We start from the raw sequence: 18,111 nt of genomic DNA, 5'->3' as shown, positions 1-18,111 counted from the left end.
TCCTCTGCTGGCCGTGAGGAGGGGTGGCTGTGCCAGGCAGGGCCGAGCAGGGGTGCCCTCAGGAGCAGGGGCTGTCTGTGCCACCGAGCCCATTGGGACACTCAGGGTTTCCACCTGCTCAGAGAGCTGTGCCAGCAACACTGAGCCTGCAAAAACAAAAGAAGGGTGGGCAGCAGGAGGAATGGAGTGATTGTTAGCATCTCTGTGTCTCCAGAACGGGTTAAATCCAAGCCTGGCTCAGGACTCTGAACCTGGTTTGTGTTCTGAACATGCACAAGACCCTGGCAGTGAATGGCCAGGCCAGAGAGAAGAGCAGATTCTGGGCTGCAAACTCCGTGTCATGGTTCAGCTGAGGAATTCAGCACTTGGAAATTGCTCTGTCTCTGCCTTATTAGATTATCTTGCTGCTCTTTCTTCCTCCTCTGTAGGGTTCTTTATTCAGAATTTGCTCAAATATTTTCCTTCAGAAGATTTAATATCTCAAAGTGCAAATATCCAAACCCTGTATCATTCTGTAATTTCATACTCTGTAGTTCTTTCATATGCATATCAATCATTTGCCATCCTTTTGAAGGATGCAGCTTGAGCATTGGTAGTGAAAGAAAACCCATTCAGTGTTGATTTTAATTGAACAAGCTCGGAAGCAGTGGGGATCCATGCCAGACGCCAGTTCTCTCTTTTTTGAAGAGTTATTACCAGAATTCTTTTGCTTCTGTGTCTCTGGTTTTTTTTCCAATTAGCAGCTTCTCAAAAATATTAGTTATCTTATTATTTCCCCGGTTCTGCTTGTTTGGGATGCTTATGCATAATAATCACTGAATTCACTTTCTCCTCCCGTTGCAGTGGAATATTGCATTCCTTGTCTCTGCTGGAGCAACACTCCAGCCTGCATTCCAGAGCGATTTTTGAAGTGAAGATGAACTCATTTTTGGTGCAAGCTTTTCATTGTGGTTGTGGCAGTGGTGAGCTCCTGTGTACTCTAAACTGCAACTGTAGAGACTGTAAACATTATAAATTGAAGACTGCAAAGCTGTAAATAAAAGTTTATTCTTTCTTTTGTGTACAAATGAGGTGTAGAGCAGCTCTTCATTCTCCCACCATGGTGAGTTGAACATTATCCCTCAGCTAATGCTGCTTGGATAGAAGAGAGGAGATGGAATATCCAGAAGAGCAATATTTTGAATTACTGGACACTCTTTTCCGTGCAAAATTTGGCTTAAGAAAAATACTTAAATCAGCAGCTGGTAGAACAACAAATTCCTGTCTATTCTGGAAAGGAGCTCTACACATGGCTCGGGCAGTGCTGGGGGAATTGGGGCAGGCTGCTGATGGAGACTGAGAAGTCATCTGAACAAAAAAAGGAATAAATTGTGTAAGAAATAAATGTGAACAAGGAAGAACTTTAAGAGATTGAGACACAAAACTCCAACGTGAAGAGAGTGCAGGTGTTGAGGGAGCATGTTATTGAAATTCCAGAATCAAGGAGGAGGAGACAGGCAATGCAGCACATCTTTGTGTTCAGGCAGGCCAGGGGAGGGGCACTGAGCCCTGCTGGCACAGGACTGGGTACCTGTGCTGCCTGTCAGGTGGTGCCCATCCCATCTGCATGGCACCAGCATTTCTGGCTGCTGAAACCATGCAACCACAGCATCATCTAGATTGGAAAACCCCTCTGAGAGCATCGGGTCCAGCCACCCTCCCTGCGCTTTCCAGCTGTCCAGCGACTGGAAGCTGCCCTCAGGGATGGGCAGTCATTGTCCTTCCATCCAGCAGGCTCAATGTCACCTTCAGAAGCCAACGTGGAGCTGTTTTCCCCTGACCCAGCTCATCAGAGCCCAGCCCTGCTCACAGCCCTGGCTCTTTCCCTGGCTTTGCCTTGTGTGTCCAGCTGTGCTGGGCCCCTCAAATCCACAAGAACTCAAACCCACCAGTGTGTCTGTCCATAGAGGTGGAATGAGGGGCTGCCCAGGGTGCCAGCAGCCCTCTCCTCATGTCAGCTCTGCCCCAGCTCCATCCCACTCCTCAGCGCTGCCTGCCAGCCACAGTGGGCCCCTGGCAGCCCCCAGTGCTCTGACCCTGCCTGCCTGGGGAACACCAAGCCCCAATGCCTGCAGGTGACAGCCACACCTGTCAGAAGGAAATGGCCTTTTGCAGGTAACAGGGCTTTTGGGTCAGGCTATTTTTCTAAACTATCACTGGCCTTAGTCTCTATTTTTATTCACAGCCCTGCAATATATCTGTTTCTCCCCATAATATTTCCTCCACCCCTGTTTCCAAATTAAGCAATCCATGCTCTGGGCGAGCCCGTGTCCCTGCCAGGCCACCGTGGGGGTGAGAAAACCCAAGGTGTGGGGCACAGAGCTGGCTGAGGAGAGCCCTGAGCTGGTGGGCAGAGCCTGCCCACGGGTGTGGGCTGAGGCAGACAGGCTCCTTGCCAGCACAGCTGGCTTTTCCCAGTTGTGCCTCTGGACCTTCCCTGACAAAGCTGTGCCCGTGCAATGCAGAACTGAGGCAGGGGTGCCATCCCTGCAGGACACTCAGTGCTCATCTGTGCTCATCCACCACAGCTAAAGCACTTTTTAAATAAGCCAGGTACCAACAGCTAGAAGCCTTCAAATAATAATGCAAGAAATTAAAAAAAAATAGCACATTATTTTATTTCTCAAAGAACAAATCTGCTAAAAGATTAAGCAATCAGACATTACAATTACTTTGCTCATGACTTTAAATCTGTTTTTTTGATTAAAAATGCACAGAAGGGTGCACTCCAGCTACTATTATCTTGGTTTGGTTCCACCAGACGAAGCGAGTCCGTTTGAGGACAAGCCTGTCACCAGCCCGTGGTGGTTTTGGGTGTGAGGTGTCATTCACTGGCAGTGTGGGGCTGGCACACCAAGGCCAGGGCACCACCGCATGCTGGGGCTTCACCACCCACCAGGGCACCCCAGGGACAATGCCACACCTTAATAAAACCAGCTCACCTTAAATAAATCCAGAAGCAGTGCTGAGGGTCTGTGTGCCCTGGGCAGGTTCAGCACGGCCTGCCCTGAGCCTGCCGGGCCATGAGGGTAAGAGCTGGGGCACCAGGACAGCGTTCTCACCTCTGCCTGGCACCAGGACAGCGTTCTCACCTCTGGCCTGGCACCATGACAGCATTCTCACGTATGGCCTGGCACCAGGACAGCGTTCCCACGTATGGCCGGGCACCGGGACAGTGTTCTCACCTGTGGCCTGGCACCAGGACAGCATTCTCATGTCTGACCTGGCACCGGGACAGCGTTCTCATCTCTGCCTGGCACCATGACAGCGTTGTCACCTGTGGCCTGGCACCAGGACAGTGTTCTCACGTACGGCCTGGCACCAGGACAGTGTTCCCACCTCTGGCCGAGCACCAGGACAGCGTTCTCTCCTCTGGCCTGGCAGCAAGGAGACAGAGGGCTCCCGAGGAGCAGGATCGTTCCCTGCCGTTTTTGTACAATGCAACAGCTCCCCCATCTTACAGACTCAAGAACTCAAAGTGGGAAAGCATCCCCAGGAAAGGAGGGCTGGGCTCACTCTGCAGCTTCCCCCGTTCTCTGGAAGGACAGGCTGGCAGCACACGGTACCCGAGGCGTGCTCGTCTCCAAGGTGCTGCAGGGGAGAGAAATGCACTTCACGCAATGTGACATTTGACATTTCGGTGATTAGGGCAGCGAATTTCCTCCTCGTGAGGATGAACAGGCACTGCCGGCCGCAGACACTTTTGATGAGGTACCACGGTCTCTCCCAAGCAGCACCATGCACTCACTGCCTCTTGCCGTGCCTCCCGCCGGGCTGTCGGGAGCTGCGGATCCCGGCGCCGCTGCCCTGCAGTGCTGCTGCTCTCCTTTAGGGTGTACACGCGGCACACGATACCGGCTCCGAGCTGGGGAGGGGCCCGGAGAGCCGAGATCAGAGCGGAGATCAGTGCGAGATCAGTGCGGAGTGATGGAGAGCTGAGATCAGAGCCGAGAACAGTGCACAGTGATGGAGAGCCGAGATCAGAGCGGAGTGATGGAGAGCTGAGATCAGTGCACAGTGATGGAGAGCTGAGATCAGAGCCGAGATCAGTGCACAGTGATGGAGAGCCAAGATCAGAGCGGAGTGATGGAGAGCTGAGATCAGAGCCGAGATCAGAGCAGAGTGATGGAGCCGTGCTCAGAGCCGTGCTCAGTGCACAGTGATGGAGCCAGGCTCAGAGCCGTGCTCAGTGCACAGTGATGGAGAGCTGAGATCAGGGCCGTGCTCAGTGCACAGTGATGGAGAGCTGAGATCAGGGCCGTGCTCAGTGCACAGTGATGGAGCCAGGCTCAGAGCCGTGCTCAGTGCACAGTGACATTATCCCCGAGCAGCTCCTGGCACAGCTGCCACCACCGCCGCCACAGGCACCCTGCCCCTCCGGTGCCCCAGGTCCGGCAGCAACTCCCAGGGACGCTGCTGGCTCTGGGGACACCTCAGAGCACTGCTCGGGGCTGTGGCCTGGGGCTGGGGAGGAACTCTGAAGGGATGAGGGACAGCAGCCCCCTGTGGCACCGGGGTGCTCAGACACCCTGTCGCCAGCAGCTGCAGCACCGTGGCACTGTGCCAAGGCCCCAGATCCCTCCTTCCGGAGGTGACTGAGGGTTACAAAGTGCATAAAAGAGCTCTTTGTGTTATTTAAACAAAGCACTTTCCTCCAGGTCTCATTATTTCAACCAAGAAAAGGAAGTTATGAAATAATTTTAAAATTATACCTGTGAGGGGAAAAAGATTTCAGGTTAAAGATTTCAGGTTTCCAGTAAAAAAGCATTTTAACATTAGTTGGAGAGAGCAAGACAAAACCCCCAGCTTGTTCAGAAGGGTAGTAGGGGAGGCGACTGAGCCCAGCAGGGTGAGGGTGCCCAAGTCAGGGTGAATCCTGGGCAGAGCTCACCTGAGTAATCCTGAGCATCCCCAGTGCCAGGGCCACGCAGGACAGTGCTGTCCATGAGGTACACTGCCAGGCACTGGGAAGAACAATGCCAGGACACAGAGCTGGCCCTCCCCAGGGCACTGAGGTTTGTCCAGCACAGCCTGTCCCCTTGTCCCTGGGCATTGCAGCGAGCATTCAGGCACAGACACCCCACAGAGTCACTGGGGCAGCCAGGAACACCCCAGGAGAGAGCCCAGGGAGGGGGGAACAAGAGGGAGGGGAGCAGTTTTGGGTGAGAGCTGCACGGCACAGCAGCCACACACTGTCCCTCAGGTCTGGGTCCAGGATCAGACAGACGGGCTGTCCATCCCAGCCAGGAGCGAGCGAACCTCCCCACACACCCACAGCTCCCACACTCCGGGGCGCCCCAGGGAGGGGCAGTTCTCCCCCTGGGTACAGTAACTAGCTGCTGGTGTCAGTCTCATGTCCAGGAGGGATTTCAGGCTGACAGAAGATGCAGCAGCCCTTGCTCGAACACCTGAGGCCAGAGAGCACAGGACATTGCTTTGGCTGCCAGGATGTGCAGCTCCTGGGCTGGTACCAGTTCAGAGAGGTCTGAACCAGCCCTCACAGTGTGTTTGTGCCGGACGGTGCAAACCAGTGCACCCCCAGTGCACACGAGGCTCTGGGCACATGCTTCCACTGCATTTCCACCGAGCTTCTCCATGTTCCTATGGCCAGGGAAGCTGTACCCCGATGTTTGCCTCCCCTGCCAACAGCAGCCACACTGCTGGCATCACTGGCATGCCAGCCTCCCTGCTTCTGGGGCACCAGAGAACTGACAGAGCGGCAAATGCTTGAACCTGAAGCCCAAGACGCTGGTGGATGCCAGTCAAGACCACGGATGCTTTACCAGGGAGCATCTTATTGTCTCTCTTCTCTCTCCACAGGGGAGCACACTGTGAACGCCAAATCAGGGCTGAGCACGACAGTGCCTCCAGCTCCAAAGGAGACCGGTGCTCGGAGTGCGCGCGGGGCAGGACCGCCCCAGCAAAGCCAGCTGACATGAGTTCATTGAGGGAGAGAAGATTTAGACTCATTTCCTCCTGCCAGCCCCTCTCCCCTGTAACAGCTCGAACGAGCTCTGTGGAACAGCAGCTGGCACTTGGAGATAAACACTAACAGAGGCTCAGCCTGGCAGCCCTGCCCTGGACAGCTTCAGAGGCTGCCAGGAGGACAGAGGATGATGCAGCTCTGTGTTCCTTGCGAGACCAGGGTCACGAGCTGCTGTGGAGACCACTTCCAAGTTCTCAGGTCACACGGACAGCCCTGAGCCCAGGAATACCGATGCGCTCCCTCTTCTCACCCTTACCCAGCCAGACACTATATCCCAAAAAACTTTGGCATGGTATCAGCAGAGAGGCATGAGGACTGCCACGTCTCCTTCCCGTTCCTGGAACGGGGCTCCCACCATGTGCATCCCCAGGCAGAAGATGTGTCCCGGCAGCATTGCTCCCGCTGCCTCCGAGCTGCCGAGCAGTCCGTGGGTTTTCTCCCGCACCCTCGGCGGCGGTGGCGGCTGCAGAGTCCCGGGGCAGCCCCGGAGGAGCCGGCAATGCCTCCCGCGCCAGGGGAAGGGTGTCGGGGCAGACGGGGCCGTTGCCCGGTGGTGGCAGGGCAGCGCCTGCACATCCCTCCAGGTGCGGGGTCACTGCCCGCTGACGAGGTTCGTTAATTAGCTCCTCTTCCAGGCTCTGCAGGCAGAGCTCCTCTTCTTCGGGTCCTGCAACATCCCCGGCGTTTTCCCGCAAAAGAGCACTAGAAAAGGGTGCCCGTGTTCCATAGCACGAAATGCACTCTCCTCCTCCCTGTTAGAGATCCAGGAGACAGGTAACGATGCCGTAATCCCCAAAAGCGCTCCAGTTTACTGCCCCCACAGATGACCCAGCGTTTCCTTCTGCTGCCAGGACCATCCCTCCTAGAAGCGCGGTGTTGCAGTCCGTGCCCGCGCACCGGCGGGGCACGGGCAGGATGCGGGCAGCTGCGTGCCCCGAGGGTGGAGCGGAGCGGAGCTGCGGCCGCGCTCCCGCCCCGCGGGACGGTTCCGCCGGTGCATCCACCGGACCGATCGCCAGCTCAAACTCCGCGCACCGCCCGCGGCCGCGCCGCCCCCGCCCGCTCCGGACCCGGGGCGGGGCTCTGGCCCCGGGAGGGCTGTGGGGTGCCCCGGGGGCCGCGGCCGCTGTCGGCGCCCGTCGCCGCAGCCCGGCCCCGGCGTGGCGGGGCAGGCGGAGGCGTGTCCGTCTCCGCGCCGGTGCCCGCGCCTGGTCCCGCCCGGCGGCGCGCGGCCCCGAGCCCGGCGCGGCGGGGGGCGGCCCGGCCGCACGTCTGCGCGGCGGCGGCGGCGGTCGGGCGGGCGGCTGCGGCTCAGCCGTGCGTGCGGCGGGGCGGGGAGGGCCCGGCTGCTCCAGCCCGCCCCGGCGCGGCGCGGCGCGGGGGAGGCGGCGGCTGCTCCATGCGGCAGCGAGCGGCGCGGCTGCCCGCGGCCGGGGCCGGGGCCGGGGCCGGGCGGAGGCCGGCGGCGCGGAGGATGGGCGCAGCTGCCGCCGCCGCGGAGGGCCGAGCCGCGGGCGCCGCGCTCCCCGCTCTGCCCCGCCGCAGCGCCCGCCGCCGCGGCTGCTCCGCCTGAGCGCGCCCGGCGCGGAGCGGCGCGGAGCCGCATGGCCCTGCCGCCGGCCGCCCCGCGCTAGCGGCACCCGCACCCGGGAGGCGCCGGCCCGGCGGCGGGGCTGCCCGCGCCTCGGCCGCGTCCGTCTGTCCATCCGTCCGTCCGTCCAGCGCGGCGCCCGGCGCGCAGGATCCCGTAGCGGGGTGCGGAGCGGCAGCGCTTGGCGAGGATTAACCTGGCGCAGGTACGCGACAAGGTCAGCGCCGGCGGGAGCAGAGCGGGGCGGGCTGCCCGGTGCGGGGCGATGCGGACGGGCCGATGCGGGCGGGTTGTCCCGCGCCTTCCGCCCCCGCCGCGCGTGTGTGCATGTGCCGCCGCCCGCCCCGGCCGCCGCGCGGGGCCGTCCCCGGGCCGCCGTGCCCGTCCCGGCCGCGGGCAGCTCCGCCGCGGAGCCGCGGTAGGATGCGGGGGGTGAGCGCCGGCTCGGGGCGGAGCGGCGGGCAGCCCGCCTGCCGCCAGCGCCCGCAGCCCGCCGGGGCCCGGCCGCGGCCGCACCCGCAGGGGACGCGCTCCGGCCGCCGCCCGTCCCCGGAGGCACCAGGTAACGCGAGGGGAGTCGCTCCCGGCACATCTGCATTGCACCGCGGTACCGGCCCAGGGGACGGGGCGGGGGGGGAGGTGAGGGGCGGCCCGGCCGGTGCTGAACGTCCCGGTCAGGACGACCCCAGGGCGCGGCGGGGGCGCCGGGACGACGCCCTTCCCGGGAGGGCGGCGGCCGCGGGGAGCGCGGAGCGGCGGGGCGGGTGCCCGCGGACGGGCCGGGCCGGGCCTGGCCGCGCTGCCGCCGCTGCCCGCGGGACGGCGCCGGCGGCTGCCCGCGCTGAGCTGGGCTGGGCTGGGCTGGGGATACTGCGGGGCCGGAGATGCTGCCAGGCTGCGATGCTGCGGGGCCGCCCGTGCCGCGGCCGCCGCCCCCTCCGCGCCGCGCTGCCGCCGCCGCCGCCGCCCGGTTACCGGCACCGCTGGCGCTGCGGCGCTGCCCGAGCGGGCGGAGGCGCCGCTGTTCGCGTAGCCATCCCGGGGCGCTCTCGCGGGGCGCGGGGCTCTGCCGGAGGGCGCAGGAACCCCGCGGCTCCCCCGCCCCGGTCCTCCCGCCCCGTCCCACCGCCCCTGGCTGCCACACGCACCCCGCTCTCCCCGCGGCTCTGTCCCCAGGGCCGCCGCGGTCCCCTGCGTCCCGAGATGCGGTGCGCCCCCCTCTCCTTCGTGCCCTCCGCCCCCTCCGTGGCGAACGGCGCCGTGTGCGGGAGAAGGAATGTAGGACAGAATGGCCCTTCCCCGCCGGAAGGTTCCCGCTGGGGAGATGGCGGAGCAGCGGCGGAGAAGCCGGCGGAGCCTCGCAGCCATGTTGGTGTCGGAGCACCAGCCCCGGCGGCTCCGGGAGCCCGGCTGCCGTGCGGGAACCGGCATGTCTGGGCCAGGTGCACCGGGCAAGCCTCTTCCCGGGCTGGTCCTTCCCAGCATGGACCGGGGAACACCGGCTCTGCGGCTCCTCTGCATCCTGGCACAGCAGCTCTTCCTTTCCTCCCTTCCAGTCTGTTGCATCTCCGGGGCACTCATTATGTTGTGTGTGTGGAGCAGAGGCATGTGTTGGTTCCAGCTGTGGTCATGAACTCGGCCTCAGCAGTCCTGCAGACCAGGGGTGGGACAGCAGGTGCCCCCAGCCAAGCCCAGCCCCGTGTGGCCTTTGGCTGAGTGCCGTGGAGCCGGACAGGCTGGGTGTCCCTGCCCTTGGCCATCGCGCTGTCGTGCTGGTGGTGATGCTCCCCACCCACGCTTCCATTTCGCATGTTCCTGTGTGACACGTGGTGCCAGCTCGTTCCTTCTGAGCATCCTCGGGCGAGCCTGCGTGCTCAGGGCTGCTCGGGCCGGCACAGCCGGGCTGGCGAGGCCAGGTGGATCCGTGCTGGAATTGAAGCCTGCTTGGCTCCAGCTGTGCCTCTACAGATGGAGGGTCCGGGCTGGCCTGGCAGCAGCGATCCTGGCTGTGGCTGTGTCCAGGAGCATGGGGCAGTGCTGCCCAGATGGACTGTGTGTGCTGGCTCTGGTCTGTCCTGCTGTGCAGGGCTGCATCCCAGCTGCCTGGGGCTGCGTGCTCGGGGCTGTGTGTGCTGACTAGGGCTCCAAGGGCACCCTGGTCCTGTGTACAGCCACCCTCGGAGCTGGCCCGTGGGCTCTGGTATTCCAGAGTGGGTCCTGGCAGGCAGAGGTGTGCCAGGCCTGGCAATTCCACTGCTGGTCTGCGAGTCAGCTTTGGTTTTGCACAAGCAGCCGTAGCAGAGACTGAGTGTTCTCAGTGCCCAACACCTTCCCAATCCACGCTGCTAAATATATACTGTACTCAAGGGATTATGCATTTGTTTAAATGCATAATAAATGTGTTTAAATGTGTGAGGCTGGATCATAATGCACACCAGAACTTGCCAGTTTGGCCTCCAGTTACAAGCCTCTCTAAGATACATCTCCTGGCATATTACCTCATATTTCTGCTTTCAGAAAGAGCAGTTCTTGGTTTTATCATGGCAGGGCAGTCAGTGGAAGCACATCCTGGATATGTCAGGTACCCAGTGCAAGTTAAAGCTGAACTAGTTCTGTTCAGCAGACACTTCCAGGTGCAGGAGGAGACTTGAGATTGACCCATTCCACCAAAGACATGCAGATATGGAAGTGGGCTCCAGATTGTCCTATCCCAGTGAGAGCTGGTGGGCTGAGTGCTCGTCTCATCCCTACAGCCACGAGAAGCTGCACTCACTGCAGCTCTGCTCAGGATGGTGCCCCAGGGGCTTGGTTTGAATGTTTCATGCGGGTCTGTTGTCTGGAGAGGCTCCTGTTGGCCACTGAAGGTGTGAGTGGGGCCAGGGGGAGGAGGCTGAGAGGTGCCTCCTGGCCCAGGACCGGGGCTGGCTGGGGATGTGGGCAACCCAAGAAGAGATGTGGCTGAGCAGCATGGCGAGGAAAAACAGAACTTCCTTAATTTTCTGAGAAAGACTGGAGGGGATGCAAAGGCGGGTGCGTTGGAAGGATGGCCTTGGCACACTGGGTGCCTGCCTTGGGTAGGTGGAGCATGCCCAGGTGCCTGGAGGGCCTGTCCCTCCGCTGGGGCACGTGGGGTAGTTCAGAGGCTGGAGAGATAATGGCTTTGCACTGCTGATTGATCTGCCTGTGCTTTCAGATGTGGTGAGGCTGGGTTTTATGGAGCAATCTTTGCATATTCCCTGCACAAGCAGCTGGGCCGAGCGCCGCTCTAATGGCCTCGCTATTAGCGGGCTCAGAACCCGAGCCAGACTGAAAAGGCTGTGTAAGTGCTGCTCAAGCGTTTTGGGCCAGGCGTATTCCATGCATTAGGGAAGATTTGTACTCTTTGGACCAGACATCACTGAGTGTTGTCTATTTATACGCATCTAAATATATCCTCTGCAGTCTTCAGACTTTTCTAGCTAGTAGTAAAATTACTTTTCAATATCATGCTATTAAACCACGCTTGCTGACACTATCTGATGAAGTTTGTGCTGGGAGAGGCTTATGTGTGTGTGTTTGTTTTAAATAAAAACTATTCTTGAGGTAGTTACCTAAAATGCTTCGGAAACAAAAGCTTATTGCCTGTGTGACTGGGTAGCAGGGAGAAATTTAGTCAAACAGGAGCAGTGCTTGGAGACATGCTCAAGCCTGGGAAATCAAATCCAAACCTTTTCCAAAGTATAAGGTTTGTTGCTGAAGAGTGAACCATTCTTTCTAGAAAGTTTGTATCAAATAATCATGCACTTTGCAGCAAAATAGAAACATTTGCTTCAAATTAGTCAGATATACCTTCTGGTAGTCTGGAGTTTGAGATGTCGTTCTGAAAACAGAATGACTAATCTTGAAGTAAGGTGGGTTACGGAATTCCTCTGCAGTGCCCAGACCCAGGCTGGGAGGATGTTCCCTGCTGCAGGGCTGGGTCTGTGTGCTGGGTGCAGGTCTCTGGAGCTGCTGTGGCTCTCAGTGGGCTCCGAGGAGGGTGCAGACCTCGGCTGTGTCCCCCATAGCCCATGGGCTGCCTGGCTGGGTGCTGGGCACAGACATGGCTGGCTGATGCCTGCAGCCCAGCATGGAACAGTGATGGCCATCCTTTTGTTTTCTGTGGCAGCTCTTGCTGTCGGTTCTCTGAGAGCTGCGGCTGCAGAGGAAGGGAAGGGGTTGGTATTCACAGGGGAGCGGGTGAGGTGAGGAGAGGAGAAGGCAGGGCTCTTGGAGAGGGCCCTGGCCCTGAGCCCCTGGAGCCAAAGACAGCTGCTGGTCCCCTGGGCCACCCCAGGTCCCTTGGCTGGGGCTCTGGGCTCCACCAGCCAGAGGTCTGTGCTGTGGTGACATGCTGTGGTGGCAGGAGCTGTGTCCTGCCCTGTGGGCACAGGTTGGTGTGAGGATGACTGAGGTGTCCGAGGGCTCCTTGCCTATGTGCCCCATCCCATGTGGCTCGCTGACCACTGGGGCACAGGCTGGGCACACCATGAATGCTCCCTGAGGTGTCTGAGGGCTCCCTGCCCATGTGCCCCATCCCACCCGGCCACTGGGGCACAGGCTGGGCACACCATGAATGCTCCCTGAGGTGTCTGAGGGCTCCCTGCCCATGTGCCCCATCCCACCTGGCCACTGGGGCACAGGCTGGGCACACCATGAATGCTCCCTGAGGTGTCTGAGGGCTGTGTGCCCCTCCCACCCGGCCACTGGGGCACAGGCTGGGCACACCATGCCCTGAGCTGGGCAGCATGTCTCCATGGGATAAATGGCTGTACAAGTCCTGTTTGTTTCAAGCAGGCTGGATGATGCAGAAGGTGGTTTGTCACAGGGCTAACTGAGGCAGTGATGGCAGCCTTGGTGGGTGCCTCTAATTGTGTGGCATGTGACCTCAGAGTATTTGAGCCAGTTCCCAATGCTGCAGAGCTCGTGTCCAATGCTGTGGTTTTGAGTTTGCTCTTGTAGATGGGGCTTCTCCCCAGGAACTGTCTCATGGCAAAACATTTCCATGAAAACATATGATTAGGTAGCTTTGCTTTAAAGTGGAATATCTTTTTTCCCTTGAAGTTTTTATTTAGGCTTCTCTGTCAAGATCGTGTTGGAATTCTTTTGGATTGCAGACAGATAAAACTCTTCAGTTTTTGTTGCCTCAGCATTGTTTCATTGCCAGAGAGCTGATATTCCCTGCGTATTTATTTCCAATTATTTATGCTTCCTGGTCTCTGTAGTTGGCCATGGGGGATGGAGAAGCAGGAGCCCACCACAGTGAGCTGTGACAGCTTAGTCCTGCAGCAGGAGTCACCAGCTGTGGGACAGCAGTGTACAAGGAAAGCACAAACAAAGAGGAAAAGGCACGGTGGAGAAAGCCACACTGAGAGGAGTGCCCAGGATGTGTTCGTAGTCCCCTGGTGCTGCTGCTCCTGGGATTGGGATGGGATTGCCTTAGCACTGCTGGGCAGTCATGCAGAGACGTTCTGAGGCTGAGGTGCTAGTTCTCTGTGCTTAAGCCAGGCTTAAGAGTTTGCCTGCCATGTGAAATGCCCAGCACAGGGAGGCAGGTGCCACTGGCACAGGCAGGCAGGTGCCACGGGCGTAGCAGGCAGGTATCACTGGCACAGGCAGGCAGGTGCTGCTGGCACAGGGAGGCAGGTGCCGTGGGCACAGGAAGGCAGGTGCCGTGGGCACAGGCAGGGAAGTATCACTGGCCCAGCAGGCAGGTGCCACTGGCACAGGCAGGCAGGTGCCGTGGGCACAGGAAGGCAGGTGCCGTGGGCACAGGAAGGCAGATGCTGTGGGCACAGGCAGTCAGGTATCACTGGCACAGCAGGCAGGTGCCATGGGTGCAGGCAGGTGCCACTGGCACAGACAGGCAGGTATCACTGGCACAGGCAGGCAGGTGCTGTGGGCACAGGAAGGCAGATGCTGTGGGCACAGGCAGTCAGGTGCCACTGGCACAGGCAGGCAGGTGCCATGGGCACAGGCAGTCAGGAATCACTGGCACAGGCAGGTATCACTGGCACAGCAGGCAGGTGCTGTGGGTACAGGAAGGCAGATGCTGTGGGCACAGGCAGGCAGGTGCCATGGGCACAGGCAGTCAGGAATCACTGGCACAGGCAGGTATCACTGGCACAGCAGGCAGGTGCTGTGGGTACAGGCAGGAATCACTGGCACAGGCGGGTATCACTGGCACAGCAGGCAGGTGCTGTGCGTACAGGCAGGCAGGTGCCGTGGGTACAGGCAGGTATCACTGGCACAGCAGTCAGGAATCACTGGCACAGGCATCAATCACTGGCACAGCAGTCAGGAATCACTGGCACAGCAGGCAGGTGCCATGGACACAGGCGGTCAGGTATCACTGGCACAGGCAGGTGCTGTTGGGCACAGGTGGTCAGGAATCACTGGCACAGGCAAGTGACACTGGCACAGGCAGGCAGGTATCACTGGCACAGCAGGCAGGTGCCATGGACACAGGCGGTCAGGTATCACTGGCACAGGCAGGTGCTGTTGGGCACAGGTGGTCAGGAATCACTGGCACAGGCAAGTGACACTGGCACAGGCAGGCAGGTATCACTGGCACAGCAGGCAGGTGCCATGGACACAGGCAGTCAGGTATCACTGGCACAGCAGTCAGCAATCCCTGGCACAGGCAGGTGCCGCCGGCAGCGCGGCTGGGCCGCGGGAGCTGTGCCGTCGTTGCCGAGTTCTGCACCGCGCCGTGCCAGCCCTGATGTAAGGCTCCCCGAGAGGGCCCGTGGGAGCGGGTGTGAGTAAGGCGAGCGGGATGCGTCGCCCTGTGAGCCGTGAGTCAGTGCTGCTGCTGCCGGTACGGGCTGTTTCACTGGCAGGAGCCTGTGCTGCCGGCGGTGCTGCGTGAGCCGCTGCTGCCGCTGCTGGTGGTGGTGCTGCTGGTGCTGCTGCTGGTGCTGGTGCTGCTGCCAGAGCCGGGCGCTGCTGTGGGCAGGCTGGGTGTCACTGTGCCGTGGGCAGCTTTGGTGTCACTGTGCCGTGGGCACGCTGGGTGTCACTGTGCCGTGGGCAGCTTTGGTGTCACTGTGCCGTGGGCAGGCTGGGTGTCACTGTGCCGTAGGCAGCTTTGGTGTCACTGTGCCGTGGGCAGCTTTGGTGTCACTGTGCCGTGGGCAGGCTGGGTGTCACTGTGCCGTGGGCAGCTTTGGTGTCACTGTGCCGTGGGCAGGCTGGGTGTCACTGTGCCGTGGGCAGCTTTGGTGTCACTGTGCCGTGGGCAGGCTGGGTGTCACTGTGCCGTGGGCAGCTTTGGTGTCACTGTGCCGTGGGCAGCTTTGGTGTCACTGTGCCATGGGCAGGCTGGGTGTCACTGTGCCGTGGGCAGCTTTGGTGTCACTGTGCCGTGGGCAGGCTGGGTGTCACTGTGCCGTGGGCAGCTTTGGTGTCACTGTGCCATGGGCAGGCTGGGTGTCACTGTGCCGTGGGCAGCTTTGGTGTCACTGTGCCGTGGGCAGGCTGGGTGTCACTGTGCCGTGGGCAGCTTTGGTGTCACTGTGCCGTGGGCAGCTTTGGTGTCACTGTGCTGTGGGCAGCTTTGGTGTCACTGTGCCGTGGGCAGGCTGGGTGTCACTGTGCCGTGGGCAGCTTTGGTGTCACTGTGCCGTGGGCAGGCTGGGTGTCACTGTGCTGTGGGCAGCTTTGGTGTCACTGTGCTGTGGGCAGGCTGGGTGTCACTGTGCCGTGGGCAGCTTTGCTGTGCTCGTGGCTCCTCCCGACGTCAGCCTCGTGTCTCATCTCTGCCGGTGCCCAGCTGCAGTGACGCTGCTCTTGGGGACCAGGCTCCAAACTGCAGTTCCCTAGAAGTGACTGCTGCCTTCCTGTGTCTGAGCCTCAGCTTTGGCTGCCTCTGGGGACAGTCTGCTGTATCACAGGGGGGCAGGGAAGCCTCTGCACACCAACAGTACCCTGGGCAGAAGAGCACCGTGGCCCTGAATGCCACACCTGAGCCTGGGCAAGCTGACTAGACAGCTGAGCATCTTTCAGCTATGGTGTAAAGAACCAGGATAAGAGCACAGGCCCCAGTGTAGGCTCCAGTGCTGTCCTAGCAGGTCCTGTGCAGGAGTCCTTGGCATGGCTGTGATGGGTTAAAGATGTGCTGCAAGTGCCTCCAGGTGACCACCTGTCCTCATAGTGTGGGTGTGGTGACGTTCAGGCCCCATATGCTGTGCTGAGGACCAGGGATGGGGATGAACATGGGGACAATCAGCCACCCTGGTGACATGTGGCCTCAGAGGACCAGCCAGCAGAGCACCTGCATGGGGACTCCTTTGTGGGCTAGTTGTCGCTTGCTGCCCTGGCACATTGGGCCACTGAAAACAGATGTGTCCTTGTCCCCAGGCACATGGCAAGGATTGCATTTAGTGACTGGGGGGTGCAGCCTCCCTTCTAATACTCCACGTTCCTTGCACAGAGCCCCCTACTCATCTGCAGCTGGGTCCTGCAGGTGTCCCAATGCACCCCCTCTCTGCATTCCCCTTTTGGTGATCTGTGAGGATCCCTCCATCTGGTGTCCTGATGTGGCTGAAATGAGAGTTGCCTCCCAAGGGCTGACATTCCTGTTGTGTTCATTATTGCCCTGAGCTCGCCACACCTAGCCTGTGTTATTTAAGAAGCATTCTGCAAACATGCAGCTTCTGTGGATGGAATCAATGCCCTGTCCTTGCCTGCCCTAGAAGGGACACATGATAAAAGCCATGGAAAAAGGCACGGTAGGTCAGGGTGGGTGGTGGCAGCTGCTGTTACTGCCAGATGAGCACTCTGTAATTTCTAGGGGAACACATGAGGACAGTGTGTTTAAATGAGCATTGTGCTGGTATCCAGGTGGGTGCCAGCTGAGCTGCCCAGGTGAGTGCCCTGTGATTGTGGCACTGTGTGCCCCAGCTGCTCTGTTCAGCCCTGCCACGCTCCACCAGCTCTGCCAGGGCCTCCCGTGGTGTCCCCAACAGGCACAAAGGGCTCACTGAGTGAGCTTCATTTCTTCTAAGGAGCATTAAAGAAGCCAATCAATGTACAGAGTGTGTGACTGCACTTAAATTCCATCTGGAAAGTTATAACAATAAATAAAGAACAGTAACGAGGAGTGAAGTTTTCTGGCCAGAAGGATGCGAGACTTGGAATGCTGGGGAGAGGCTGGACTTGCTCCTTGCCATCTGGAATTTGGGTTTAGGTATTAATAAGGTATCCAAATGTTTCCCCAATGCTCAGTGATGCGTCCCTGGTTTGTACTGGGGATGTGAGGAGACGTGAAGGCTAAAGGAGGAGTGTGAAGGACAGCAGTGTTACAGATCAGAGGGATCACCCCTTCTCCAGGGGCACCACACGGTGTTCCTGTGATGGCAGGCACAGAAAATCTAACCCAGGCATCTGGGGAGCAGCGCACACATCTGGCAATCTGGGTGTCCCTGTAGGGACAGGATAGAGCATGCAGGTCCCAGCTGCACTGCATGCCCCATGCTCGGTGCCCTCCATGGTGCTGGTGTGGCCAACAGTGCTGTGTGGCCAGCATGTGTCTGTGCCCTGTTCCATCCCTGCCCTCAGCATGGCCAGCAGTGCTGTGTGGCCAGCATGTGTCCATGTCCTGTTCCATCCTTGTGTTCCATCCTTGCCCTCAGCATGGCCAGCAGTGCCAGCTGGAGCAGCAGGGATGGTGGTTCTGCTGCTGGAGTGGATTTTGTACAGCAGAGGCTTGGTCCTGAGCTGGGCTGTGTGTGCGTGAGGCCTAATGGAGCAGATACCTGCCTGCTGCAGGGCATGGTTTCCCTCTGCCAAGGCTTTTGAAGTGTGCTGAGTTTCACAGATATATGGTTTTGGTTTACATCTGCCGCAGCAAGTTGTGTGAGGCAGCAGAAGGGGATTTCTAGGGTGGGAGGATGGATGAGGAGCAGCCACATCCCCTCTGTGTGTGTCAGGACACTCAGGTGGGACTGTGTGGGCAAGGCCCGGTGAATTGAGTGTGGACAGGGGGCTGGAGGCACTGGGGGGGCTGCAGTGCTCCCCTGCCCACGATGCTGTGCCTGGAAGGGGCACTGGTGGGGGTCGCCCTGCCCTGCGCACTGCAGTGGGCAGCAGGGCTGGGGGCTGGAAGGCCAGGATCTGACTGCCAGCTGCTGCTGCTGGTGCTGGTTGTGCTGGTGGCAGCTCCACAGCCTCAGGAGCAGTGCTGGGGCTGCTGCCTGTGGAGAGAGCAGAGTGCTGGCTCAGCTCCCTGCCCAGCTCAGCCCAGAGCCGACTGCTGGCATATGACACTCGTTATCTCTGCAGCTCAGAAACGCAGTGCTCAGGGCATCCTGATGGATTTGCGACACTTCCCATGGGACTCTGTGCTCATAAACCAATTAAAGGATTACATCCTTGTAATGTGGAGAGTGTTCTTTGTTTATTAAGTAATGCAGGTATAATTCAATTAGTGACAGGCTGACCTGCTGATGTCAGATGTGGGTGCCAGGCAGGTTGG

General features: G+C 59.6%; 2 protein-coding genes across 5 annotated transcripts in view; one reads left to right on the top strand and one right to left on the bottom strand.

Moving 5' to 3' along the window:
* Window positions 1-5,256: 5,256 nt before the first annotated feature.
* LOC128943791 (collagen alpha-1(I) chain-like) lies at window positions 5,257-9,047 on the bottom strand. Its single transcript, XM_054286700.1, has 4 exons — window positions 8,592-9,047; window positions 6,838-8,472; window positions 6,471-6,777; window positions 5,257-5,447 (listed from the first exon to the last, which is right to left on the bottom strand). Exons 1-4 carry the CDS (start codon window positions 9,045-9,047, stop codon window positions 5,257-5,259), a joined length of 2,589 nt encoding a protein of 862 aa, XP_054142675.1.
* The window catches only part of LRFN5 (leucine rich repeat and fibronectin type III domain containing 5), a 46,692-nt gene continuing 36,295 nt past the window's right edge, over window positions 7,715-18,111 (top strand). For 2 of the 4 annotated variants that reach the window (XM_054286838.1, XM_054286835.1), the window contains exon 1: window positions 7,715-7,821. The gene's annotated coding sequence lies outside the window, so the exon portion shown is untranslated. Of the gene's footprint in view, window positions 7,834-8,133; window positions 8,179-18,111 lie in introns of those variants that run through there. The other 2 variants (XM_054286836.1, XM_054286837.1) reach the window with 2 other exon arrangements.

Source organism: Melozone crissalis, unplaced genomic scaffold (genome assembly GCF_028551555.1).
Source record: "Melozone crissalis strain CALT ecotype California unplaced genomic scaffold, PUWL_Pcris_2 ptg000056l_1, whole genome shotgun sequence".
NCBI lineage: Eukaryota > Metazoa > Chordata > Aves > Passeriformes > Passerellidae > Melozone > Melozone crissalis.
This window is presented reverse-complemented; position numbering and strand designations above follow the sequence as displayed.